The sequence below is a fragment of the Ctenocephalides felis genome, unplaced genomic scaffold, assembly GCF_003426905.1.
Source record: "Ctenocephalides felis isolate EL2017-DRISC unplaced genomic scaffold, ASM342690v1 CF-g0.4_SCAFFOLD_01492, whole genome shotgun sequence".
In the NCBI taxonomy this organism is placed as follows: Eukaryota; Metazoa; Arthropoda; class Insecta; order Siphonaptera; family Pulicidae; genus Ctenocephalides; species Ctenocephalides felis.
In genome coordinates this window covers 16,074,592-16,087,647 of record NW_020537646.1, presented here as the reverse complement: position 1 = coordinate 16,087,647, position 13,056 = coordinate 16,074,592, and the positions used below count along the sequence as shown (strand labels likewise).

The 13,056-nt window shown below is 30.8% G+C and overlaps 1 protein-coding gene across 1 annotated transcript in view; it reads left to right on the top strand.

The window, feature by feature from the left end:
- Positions 1 to 13,056, top strand: part of LOC113370932 — a 244,730-nt gene that overhangs the window by 76,995 nt on the left and 154,679 nt on the right. Inside the window, exon 3 of the mRNA XM_026611602.1 lies at positions 5,593 to 5,641. Coding sequence (XP_026467387.1) covers positions 5,593 to 5,641 — 49 coding nt within the window. The remainder of the gene's footprint in view (positions 1 to 5,592; positions 5,642 to 13,056) is intronic.

Sequence of the window (13,056 nt, the reverse complement as noted above, 5' to 3'; positions counted from 1 at the left end):
AAATTCTACGAACTAAATTACTAGCTATCATAGAAGCTAAAGCTTAATAATTTTCTGAAAATCTTTTATATGACAATTATAATGTCTATAATCAAATAATAATCATTAAAAATAATCGGATATATACATGTAATAATTCACATTGTATTTGATATAATTACAAACATAAAAGTTTTTTTAAACAAATATACAACCAGTTATCAGAAAGGATAACTATATTTTTTTCAAATTAAGTCTCCCATACGTTTCGAATGCTTGTTTGATTCTGTTTCAGTGAGTAAAAAACACATTTTTTTTTTTAAAAAAAAGCACACACACACCAAGACCGAACACTTCTATAATGAAAAAAAAAGTTTTATTTAGAAAATTAAACTGAAATTATCCCTGAAATTGAACTGAAATGTTGCCCATAGACTACATCCTGTCGATTACGAGTGTCGTCCATGTACGGGATCTGCATTACAGGTGTCGTCCATGGACGACACATTTTGTGTGGATTCTACTTGCAAGATCTATTACTATCATACTATCGGTCATTCTGATTTTACTATGATTTTTAGTTCATCTCGTAGCAAAAGTGTTAAATCATACAAGTTGAGCTCTGTGAAGCATTAATGTGTCTAGATTTTTGTTGAATAGAAAATCACATTTGTAAATTTTAAGAACCTCTAGATAATTCAGAGAATATGTCGATACACAAAATTCTTAACACTTTGCCGTCCGCACGTCTTGTAAAAATTTATTCGCTTGGCGCCGGTAGTACTAATTTATCACTTTGCTTGTCCCCGCCCATTCTGGATATTATCGAAAAATTACAAATTTTTAGGTCTTACTAAAGTTGACGGGTGTAACATTTTTTTATCTAAATTAAAACACCAACAGGATGGAAAGATTTCTGCCACTGGCCAAAGGACGATACTGTGCTCATGACACCACTGTGGTGTCGCCGGCTGTTGAGCGCTAGTTCGCGCCCGACACCACTGTGGTGTCGCCGGACGGCATAGTGTTAATATCAGCACATAATTTTTTAATTTTTGCTAAACCTTTCACAAATTTACCTGTTACCACATTATCATTAAGATACCCATTACGATAAATAACATGTTCAGAAAACATAAAATTTTTAAACCATACCTCAGGCCACATTTGCCTCATATACAACCATTTCCATTCATTACACATTTTCGTAACTCGAAAATCTGATATTGCATGTATCGGACTCTCCACGATTTTTCTCGGACTTTCGCCACGCGCTCGCAGCTATCCATCTATTCCTTTATGCAAATATTACAAGTTTTGGATTTCATAAGAAATAACCGATATATAGAGGAAAGAGTATTACAAAATTTTGATACTATACGGCCGCTGTAATCCGTAATGGTTGTTCGTATTTATCGTCGATCTGCGCCTGTCAATTACAATGTTCCGTGCAATCTGCGAGCCGAACGTCTCCACAATCGAGGCTTATGTTTCTTAATACAATTCTAGATCGCTGTGTTATGTTCATATTTGAACTTTCATCGTTTCAGAAAAGCGGAGGAAGATAAGGAAAATATTGATGTTTAACCAGTGTTTCTAAAACTTTTAATACTTCCTCATTCAAGTGCTCTCTTAAATCGTTGTATGTTGAAGCATCATAGATTAGAACAGTATTTGGTAATTTAATAAGAGAAAACATTAGGTTATCAAAATTAACATCTAAATAACGTTACTTGACTAAATAAACATACTTGATAATCACCCAATCTCATTTGCCACAGATCAGAGAACCCCGTCAGACAACTACCAGGGTCAGTTCAAAACAAAAGTTCATTCTACTTCAATCTCGCCAATCTCAAAAACACTGTTAACGATTTTGTATTTTAAAATTCTTAATTGTTATTCTTATTCCTATTTCTGAAGTTTTAGTTGTTGTTTTCAGATGGTTGCAAAATTGTTTCTAATTTAATTATCATTTCAGTCGTTTATGTATTAAATGATTGACTTAATTTTAATTATCAACTATTGTCGAAAGTGCAAGATAATATTTGCATAAAACTCTGTTTAAAGAATGAAAAAGATAAAACTGAAGGGTTTGACAGAGACAATTATCATTGCAATATTGTTGACACTTTTATAAAACAAATATTGGCCGACCTATCTAAAAACGAGCTCCAGTTAATATGGTCGCAATATTGGTAATGAAGGCCCAAGATTCGAATATTGCGTCATGATTTGACCACGATTTATTTTTGCTGGGATTTATGTAGTATTTTAAATTTTAATTATATATATATATATATATATATATATATATAATTTTGAACAAAATACTCGTTACCTTGTTAGAGCTCTAAATTCGTTGCTATAACGTTATTTTCAATTTTAATTCATCTATATTTTCTATTTGTTTTTAAAAGTTAAAATATTAATATTTTAAAAATTATACCGATATGTATAAATCCACATTATTTTTCATATCTTACTATTACTATTATATTTCGAAAATTCTATTTTGGTTATTATATCTTTCCAAGAAAAAAAAGTTGCTATAAACATATATTTTGTATCTTAGTGCCCGTTGTAATAAGTTGTATTTAACTTATTATACATAATAATAATATGGCAAATTAATTAGCTTGAATAATATTTAGTAGTTTACAAGTTTTTGATAGAATTCATAGCGGGTATTGGGAAAGCAACATAAAATTACTTTTACATTATATAATATGTAGATACTTCATTAAAGTACACAATTTTATGAGATGTTAGACGCTTTTGCTAAAATTGTGACGTAAGTTTGTGTAGGAATATATAAATTTGTTATATTAAGATAGCGTTTTGCAGGTATCGTTAATATTTTAACTGCGTAAAATGCACCCCATGAATTTATGATTTCATGTCGTAATCAAGAAAAGAACATAAATTAGAGCTAGATATTTTAAAAAAATATTGAATATTCTTACGTAATTCAGAAATACTTATGATGCTATTAATTATTTGGATACATTAAGTTTCCTTGACAAATTATTAACTATATTTTATAATCTATAATAAAAGTCTATTAGTCTATCTATATGACTAACTCATAGGGTCTCTAAATAACTCTGATTGTTATATAGTATGAATGAATAATATATATATATATATATATATATATATATATATATATATATATATATATATATATGAAGTTACTGCTCCGTATATTTTTTTTTTAATATTATCTTGACGATTAATGTGTTAAACCTAAGTATAATTTGTAATAACTATTCAGTTACTTCAGGGAGTTTCGTTATTTTTACCAGTAAAACTACATCAGGTGATCGTTTCTAGCAATAGGTCAAAGATATTTTCTGCATGAAGCGCTTGGTCAGTACAATTTAATTAATCTATAAAATTTTCTTGCCATTGGAAATATTTAAGAAACTTCCTAATACATTCAGTTTTGCTGATAACACATTTAATGTCATAATGAAATATCCACGTAATCTAGTGTTCGTATCTATCTAACCCGCGGCTGTTTGGCAAAAGGCGTTTCGGTGCGTTTCTTCTCCCTGGCGCTTCGGAGTCACGTTCTTGATTGCGTTATAATTTTATCGGCCTAATACAATGTTAGAATGGATCAGATTCGTTCCAGATTTCCACTAGAAAGGCGATTATGTACCATTTTCTCTCTCTGAAAGTTGCCAATCAAAAGTTGAATGCAAATGGAATTGACTGGGCTGGTTAGTTTTTGTGTAGATCACATTTAATTCACTCAACTCTCATTACTGAATGTAACGTAGCTTTAATTTTCTTGCTGATCTCAAGTTTTTGTCGTAGAGTATGAAGATTATATGCATGTATCGTAATAAAAACTGTGGAAACTAGTTATCCTTTGTACACTATTGTATACAGGATCAACTATAAAATTACAAATTAGGTTCACACACGATTAAAGTAAAACTTATTGGATACTGTACAAGATGGCATTTAAGTAAAAATAAATACATCATATAACAATTTTGAATAATGTTTATTAGTAATATGGTAACACTCGTGATTCACATATTCAGTAGTGTCGACCATTGATGCTATACTTCAAATATGACATGATCGGTTTGTCATTGTAATTAGCATTTAGAAAGGAACTTTCATTAGAGAAATAAAGAAATTGCTGATTAATAAATTCTATAATATTCGTTCACACAGTGGATTATGCTGAACAACGCCTAAAGAATTATTATTTTCAAAATTTCACTCATCGTGTAATTGTGTTTGAAGAACTTCATGTAATTGAAATTAACATACATTAATTGACTGCTTGTATTTTTTTTCTTTTTTGCTGGCGATATAATCTCATTCTTGTAGTAATATCTATCATGCCTAAAAATATTTTCCATTTTAATAACTTCAAAGATTTATAGAATCTACGAATAAAATAGAAATTATTTCTAATCAATAAACTTACGTTCACGGCACAAATGCTTAATTTGTTTTATTATTTTCAAGAAACTGGGTAAAATATTCTTCTGATTGAGGCATTTTTTTTATTAAATCAAGAGTTGTACTACGATGTAACTTCAAAATGTTTATCTATCTATGCTAATTTCCTTTTTATATCGGTACTCGTATAACGTTGATGCCGGTACGCCTACAACGACAGATCTCTATTCACATACACGACGACTAATCACAATCGACCCGTATAGAAATGATTTCATCGAAAGCGAATGACGTACAGTTCTGGCGTAAGGCATTTCCGTTGCAATTGTACGGATTTACACCTTAGTCGCGCCTAAAGAAGTTTTACTTAAAACAAATCAAGATTTTGAGAAAACATATGCATACTACCATATATAATTAGCTATGTATACTACAAATATGCTAGCTTACACTTTTGCAAATATCTGACAAATGTTCATATTTTTCTTCATTATCACAATATAACTATTACATTAGCATATACGATCTATAATACAATTATATTGGTTTTATTACAAATTAATAAACGCATATAGAAATTAATTACATTTCGAGTGCAATTTGTGAAATTTTTATGTGCTATTCGCGAACGTAAAGTTCATAATTGAATTCGCAATATTGTTAAATATTCGTTACATAGCTATAAAGTTTCGCGGTGTGATGGGCAAATTTGACAGAACTACACTTCAATTAAACAGTGATTTAAAACGCAGCTATCACAATTGATATGAATACAAAATTCAGCATTACGAATTCATCACGACATAATATTATTTGATTGGAAATGAACATGATTTGAAATATAATTGCGTTGTTGCAGTTCCGTCAGCATATATATTTTTTACGATTGTTACAGTTGTCGCCATCAGCAATAATAAAATTTAACAGTTTGGCGATTGATATTTGACATTTAGTATCATAGAAATATTCTATTTGTTATAATATTTGCTAGCTAGATATGTTAAATAAATATTTATCAACATGTCGGTAAGAAGTTCTACATGAGTCACAACGTAGTCACCTGATTTACATTGATAGAACAGAGTATCCTTAATGCATTTTGAAAATTTATTATTTACTATATACATATTGTAATGATCCTCTCATAATACAGTTATAAATTAATTTTTTTTTCTCTTGTTACAGAATTTCTCCAACCCAGAGACCTCTTCTGAAGCCTCTCAGCAGCAATTCGGTGAGTAAATTTATATTTCTTTTTCCCATCGCCCTAAATATCAATTCCAGGGCTTTCCTTGGTAACATATGCTTATAATTTTTATCGTCAACCCAAGTATCACCCTCGACGTTATTTTATGCCAACATTTCATATCAGAATATACACATGATGTAGATATAATTTCGCCGATGCTATTATGATGGCCCGTTTTGCTTTATGCTGATGTTAGTGACATTAGCGGTGGCGTTCACGCAGAAATTGGTTTAATATTGCGAAACGCATTACACATTCGAGGACCCCCTACCCTCGTATTATGGTCTGATGTGTCAAGGGATGATTCTGTATCGCGTGTGGTTTCGATGTAACTATTAACAAAATTCTGGGAATATAATACTAATACGATTTAAATGGTCACATATGAGTTTATTTATTACTGTACAACACGAATCTGGCTTATATTGGTATATTAAAACAATAACCAACATTTGGCGCTGTTTTTATTCAGGCGCATTAAATTTTGATTTATCACGGTATAATTAACTTGTATAGTAATATACCGATAGTAATATACCACACAATAAAGAACTGCATGTTCCTTGGAAAAAACTTTTTTATAAATCTGGACTCCGACTTGTTAGTACAACAACTAGCACTATTTTTACCAAAACCAAAACATCTTATAACATCGAACGACTTAGAAATCTCATTTATCAAATGAGTTGTCTCGATTGTAATTTGTTTTACATAGAAGAAACAAACCAGAACTTCACTAAAAAAAAAAAATAATTAAAAAAATCCCAAACAATTCAAAACTATGCTTGCGGACCACATTAATACTTTATACACAATACAGACTTTTTTAACTCGACTGTACTACAATTCGAAGAAAATTTATTTTAACGGATAATTGTAGAAGGATCTTTTTTGAATATTTATAACGATAGAACGTATATATATATATATATATATATATATATATATAAATCTGTGTGTGTGTTAATTATAAACAAGCGTTTTATTCAGGTTATTATATTCATCACAAAACTTATTATCATTAGATGCTGCGCTCTCTCAAATATGGCAATTTAGATTCTCGAACCGCAATAGATTGCCTCTATTATTTTATTCAGGACAAATTCCTCAATTCGAATAATGTCGATATCATTTCACTTTTCCGATGAGTAAAAATCGAAACGCTCTCGGTGGCATGAAATCATCTTTGCATATTCATAGAATAGATAATAAATTAAATGAAAATGAGAACGTGTAATTTATAGTCGATCGTCATCGCTTGTTTAGTTTTTGCATCGGCGAACAGGTATATCGATTCGACCGCTTATGGATAATAAACGCGCAGTTAAGATCATCCTCGTCAATGTTTGTTGTTTTATAAAGAGAGAGCTGAGTAGAAGTTTTTGAAATATTCATAATTTAGCATGTAAAACTGTTTTTTTTTCTTCTCCTCCTCCAAGTTGTTTTTTTATTCTCCTTGTTAACTGCAATCAGAACTTTGGTTCTATGAGCTGTTGTGCTCAAACTTCTCCTTATTTCCTGGTATTCAGATGGTAACACAATGACCAACCTGTCATGGTTTAATAGATTACACTGCGTGACAGAAATGGCACTTTTGATTTGATGCTCGAACTTTTTTTAAAACCTGCTCAGAATTGTAAGATTATTTCAAATATACCTTCCGTTTTTCCATAACAACTGTTGGTTTTAGGGAACTACCCACATTACACTTATTGCAGTTTAAAAAATAACTAAGGGCTTTATTTGCTGTTCTTGGTATTACTTTGACTCACAGACGCTGTAAGCATACAGATAGTCTTGTTCACATGTGTCGAATATTTTTACGACAAATACCAAAAACCTATATCTAACTTGCTAAAGACAGTGTTTTTCAACTACTTTAAATTGAAATTGCGCATTTAAGATGAATCATGGGTTTTTATACCCGGTGTCAACGAAAAATCCTCTAATTTTTTTAGCCATCGTTTGGAAAAGACCTCAGATTCACCAAGACAACTTGTAATTCTGTTTAGGAAATACTAGTCATATAAATTCTGAAAATAGAAGTAAATGGTTATACTTCACGATTCCAATGATCTTAGGGTTTACTTGGGATCAGCTACCCGATTTCAATGATTCCAATGATCTTAGGGTTTACTTAGGATCAGCTACCCGATTTCTACCCATGCTAATGATGAACAACCAGGAACATCAACAACTGCTGTCTACCTTGTAGTGGTTTAAGAGACCAATGTTAGGAGAGAACGGAGGAACAGTTAAAACATGATATATTCAATTTTCTACAATCTAGGCAACTTATAATCCATGGTTCGTAAATTCTGTGAATCACCAAGACAACTTTTAAATGTGTAGTAAATATTAGTCGAATAAATTTAGGCAATAGAATTAAATGGTCATACTTCACGACCCCCAATGGCCTTGGAATCTACGTAGAATCAGCCACATGGCTCCTATCCATACTAATGATAAACAACCAGGTACATCAAAAACTTCTATCTTGTAGTGGATTAAGAGACCAAAGTTGAAAATAAAAAACAGGAAGAGTTAAAACCTCATAAATTCGATGATACTCAAATTAGGCAATTGATAAAAAATCGAATATTTGTAATACTATTTTCACAAATCCAGGGAGTCATTTGTTCTGCTCTTAACACATTTTCTGTGTAACAAAAAATTTAGTAACTTTAGTGAGGTTGTCATATGAATGCTACTTAGTTCAAAAGATCTAGGATGCAACATGAGTATAAAAATTTATGACCAGCATTTCACCATTTTATTACCATTTTTTGACATCATATCGTTAACAATAACAATAGAATCATTTTTAAACTCATCGAGTCTATGTGACATTCGGACAATAGATTTTAATAATCAAAGTTCTTACTTAATGTGTTGTAAAATAATTTGTCTATTCATTTGGTAATTACTAAGGCACCTAGATCTCTGTCTATGTATCATCGTAAGTCGCATCTCATCGAGGTGGAATATGATCCCGGCGATCGCGGTCAAGTGGGCTTGAATTCCGGCCAAGGCGCATACTTGCATATGGTATTAACAACGCCTTGTATTTTAGTATCATAGTAATTGCATCTTGTTACACAGTAACTTGATATTATATTAAAGGGCTTTCATCGACTGACAATTATCTGCACTAAATCCACAAATAATTACTGTAATTTACGAAGCAAGTGAGAGATGGTTAATGACTATCCAATTTTTGGATCCATGGACTTAAATGGTTATTGTGGACGGGAACGAATTTTTACACATTGAGCATGTTCAAAGGCAAAATTTTTATTGTCTGATTTTATAATTTGGCTTTGAATAAAAATTTATCTTTGTCAAATTCTATTATACTATTTATTACTATAGCCAATTGTTAGGTAATTTATAACTATTACTTCAAGAGCCGTTAATAATTACCATGTATCTTTGCTAAATTGATTGTATAAAACACCACCTAATAATTTAATCCACTCGATTGATATCCTATAAAAATTTATTACCATAATTAAATGGACTTGTACACTATCATGGCACTAGTTATTTATTTACAGTAATTACTCGCCTGGGCGTGTTCGCGTGGACACTAAGTGATATTGTGTATGCAATTAATTAATTCGTTTGTCTGTTAGTGAAAATGATATAATTATAGCAAATGTCTTATTTGTTTATTGCTATTTATTTTGATTAATAGTTTCATAAAATGACATGTTCGTATAGCTTTAAGAGGTATACGACGTGAAATACACCGAAACATTTTATTTTAAACTTCAATTATTTTTTATAAATAAACCGCTTCTCATAAGAGTAAACCTGAGATTTTCCTTGTTAGTAGAAATTAATGATAATCACAATGCACATTACTTTTTAAATTTCCTTTGTCATGTGTCTTGCATTTGTAGTGAATTTTCACTGCATTATGTTTATAATAAAATCTATAGAACTTTTTAACTGCCCGTAGAGCAAGTTATAATAATCGCAAAAAAATCGAAAATGAAATGTTTTATATATATATACGTTTCAAAGGTTTCTGAATATTTTGGCATACCTTAGAGAAAATGGGTGTATGTATGTGTGTGTGTGTGTGTGTGCGGATACAAATTTTCGTCGACGATTTCGGGAACACGGATCAACAGATTTGAATAATTAAAAAAACATTCTATTTGTATTGATAAGGAGACGTGCTGATGAGGTTTTCGTGAAGGCAGGTCTAGCCGTTCCGAATATACGGGGCAAAAAGTGCCAAAAACGGTAACTCAATTTAAGAGAACGAAGCGTCCGATTTTAATAATTCAAGAAACATTTTACTTGTATTCACAAGATAAAAAACTGATTAAATGTTTGGAAAGGCAGGTTCAGCGGTTATGGACTCTCAATAAAAATAAGTTAAAAAAATGTCATTTGGAGGTCAAAAATGCTTATTGGACTAGTGCACATCAATTATCAGATAATAATAGATTTTCATAATGTTTCACATTTTGTGTAATTTTTTTTGGGTCCTGTACCAAGATTTTTAATTACGGTATCGGAAGTTCCAGCAATTTGCCTTAAGGCACGATGCCATGCACTCCACTAGTTTAGGATTTTTTTTGTAAAGTTTTGAAATAATTAGTGTCTACTAAATTTAATACTTCAAACTTCCAAATAAGTCGAAAGCTCAAGACGACTTTAATTGAAATTGAGGTTTCATTTACTAAATTTTAAAATAACAAAGAGTCTCAATAATTAATATTTTTTGATAAATTGTAAATTTTATGAGTCTGAATATCTTTATTATAAGTTTTTATTATATTTCTTGAACAATTTACAAGAACATTTTGCCTAACTCATAAGAGACCTAATATATCGACATCTATCAATTACTCTTATATTAGAGTACACTTTATTATTAATTATATGGCAATCTAATCATTTCATCAGCGACTGATCCCTTGGCATTTTGCATGAAAAGCTTATTAACATTTATGTCTTTCCGCTAAATTATTGCACATATATTGATGACTATGCTTAAAGGTGAAAATCTTTTAAAGCTACTAATATATTAACACACATTTATCAATAAGATTTATTGCTCGTCAATGATACCTAACAGCTATCGTAAAACATTCGCGATTGCAATAAGATAAATAGTTCAGGAAAAGGATTGATTCAAATTTATCTTCTTTCAAGGTATGTTTTGAAAATAAAGTAAAAGAAAATTTGATGTATCTGACTAACTCAGTGGCGTACCTAGGGGGGGGCGGTGGGGGCGGTCCGCCCCGGGCGGCACTTATTTTGGGGCGGCATTTTTTAGTTTATTTATACATAGTTGTAAAAAGCAACTTATTCATTTTATATTTATTAACTTCCGTAGGGTAAGTTATAGTAATGGACCGACAATCGAAAATGAAATTTTTTACATTTCTTCACGTTTTGAAGGTTTCTGAACATTTTGGCATACCTCAGAAAAAATGGAAGTGTGTGTGTTTTGTGTGTCCGCATTTTTTCGTTCACGTTTTCGGGCGCCCCGATCAACCGATTTGATGGTACAGAAAATAGAAATCGAGTTTTTGAGAGAATGAAACATCCGATTTGATTGATGCAAAAAACTTCAATTTGTAATGATGAGGAGAAGTGGTGATTAATTTTTCGCAAAGGCAGAGATACCAAGCAAAATGTGCAAAAAATATCTGTTTTAGAGAGATATAAGCATCCGATTTGAATGATTCATAAAACTTTCTACGTGGATTTACGACATTATTTCTACGGAATATTAGACAATGCCCTTTATTTTAAATTTGATTGATTGAATTTTGTTTATTTACTTTTCTGTAAACATATATAAGTTACAGTATTTATAATTATATTTAATTTTCCTCGAATATATCATTACAGTACGGAAAGTTCCAGCAATTTGCCTAAACTTACAATGCCATACACCACTAGTTAACTTCCCCAAGGAGAAGTTTATGTTTTCATCAAAAAATCCGAATCGCTAATTTTATGTTTTTTCGACGTTTCAAGCCATTCTGAATCGAATGAGCCCAAATTTGGAAAAAGTATGTGTGTGTATGTGAACAGATTTTTTGTCGTAAATTGTCGTTTTTTCAAAAACGGCTAGACCGATTTCAAAAATTTAAAAGCCACTCGATGATGAGAACTATTATTTGTCAGTTTTGTGCGACGATCGGCCAAGCTGTTTCTTTATAAATCGCAGAAAAGTGAAAAAATTTTCGTCTACGTTTTAGCCTGCAATTCTGAATTGATTTTGAAAATTCAGAAACCGTTCGAAAGATATTAGTAAGGAATCGTGCTGATTAGTTTTTGGTAGAGATCGGCCGGGCCGTTTCTTAATAAAGTTTAAAAAAAAAAAAATCGACGATTTTTATGATTATTTTTTTGACGGTAGATACCATAGTCTTCTACTAAAATATTACGGTCCAACGACAACTGGTTTAGCTTTAAAAATTCGTCAAAGTTTGCAAAAATTAGTAGTCTTTTTGACATTTGTCAAAATTAGACCTTTGATCGACGTTTTCTCAAAAACGCCTGAACCGATTTCAGAAATTTAAAAACCATTTGATGTATCTCGATGAGGCATATCGTTTCTCAGTTTTGTGCGACGATCGTCCGAGCCGTTTCTTTGTAATTTGGAAAGAAGTGTTAAACCTTTCGTCCACATTTAAGCCCATACTACCGAACCGATTTTAAAAAATTAAAAACTGTTCGAAAGATATTAGTTGGGATTGATACTAATCAGTTTTAGATGAAAATCTACCGAGCCGTTTTCTTGTAATTAACTGTTGAAAAAAAATTTAAGCCGATTTTATGAAACTTTCTTTGGCGATGTATGTCATTGCCTTATAGAACTTACTGAATTATTACGGCCTTACGACAAATAATTTTAAAAATTTATCAAAGTTAGAGAAAATGTTTTTTTGACGTTTGTTAAAAATAAAATTAGATGATTTAGTTGGTATAACCATAGTGTACTTGGTCTTGAACATAGTAAACCATTAAAGTCCTACGAAAACTGGTTCAATTATAATTATTGATTAATTAAAATGATTGATTTTTGAAAATTTGCTTTTAGAAAATACTTCGAGTTAACGTGTTTGTTCGTTCGTTTGCAATGATGTGTAATAAATCCACTCGGAATACTTTTACTCACTCATAAATTAATTTATTTTTTATTGATTAAGTCGATTATTTACACATTTCGGGAAGTTCATGTAACTTGCCTCAAGGCAAAATACTAGTACCAACTAGTTTTCTTTCTTGAATTATAAATGATCATTATGATTTTTATTATTGTCAATATTTGATTTATATAAATTATGATTAACCATATGATTTAGAATTTTATTCCTCGGTGTATATAATTGTATATTTGTGTAAATTTTGAATTCTAATTTAAG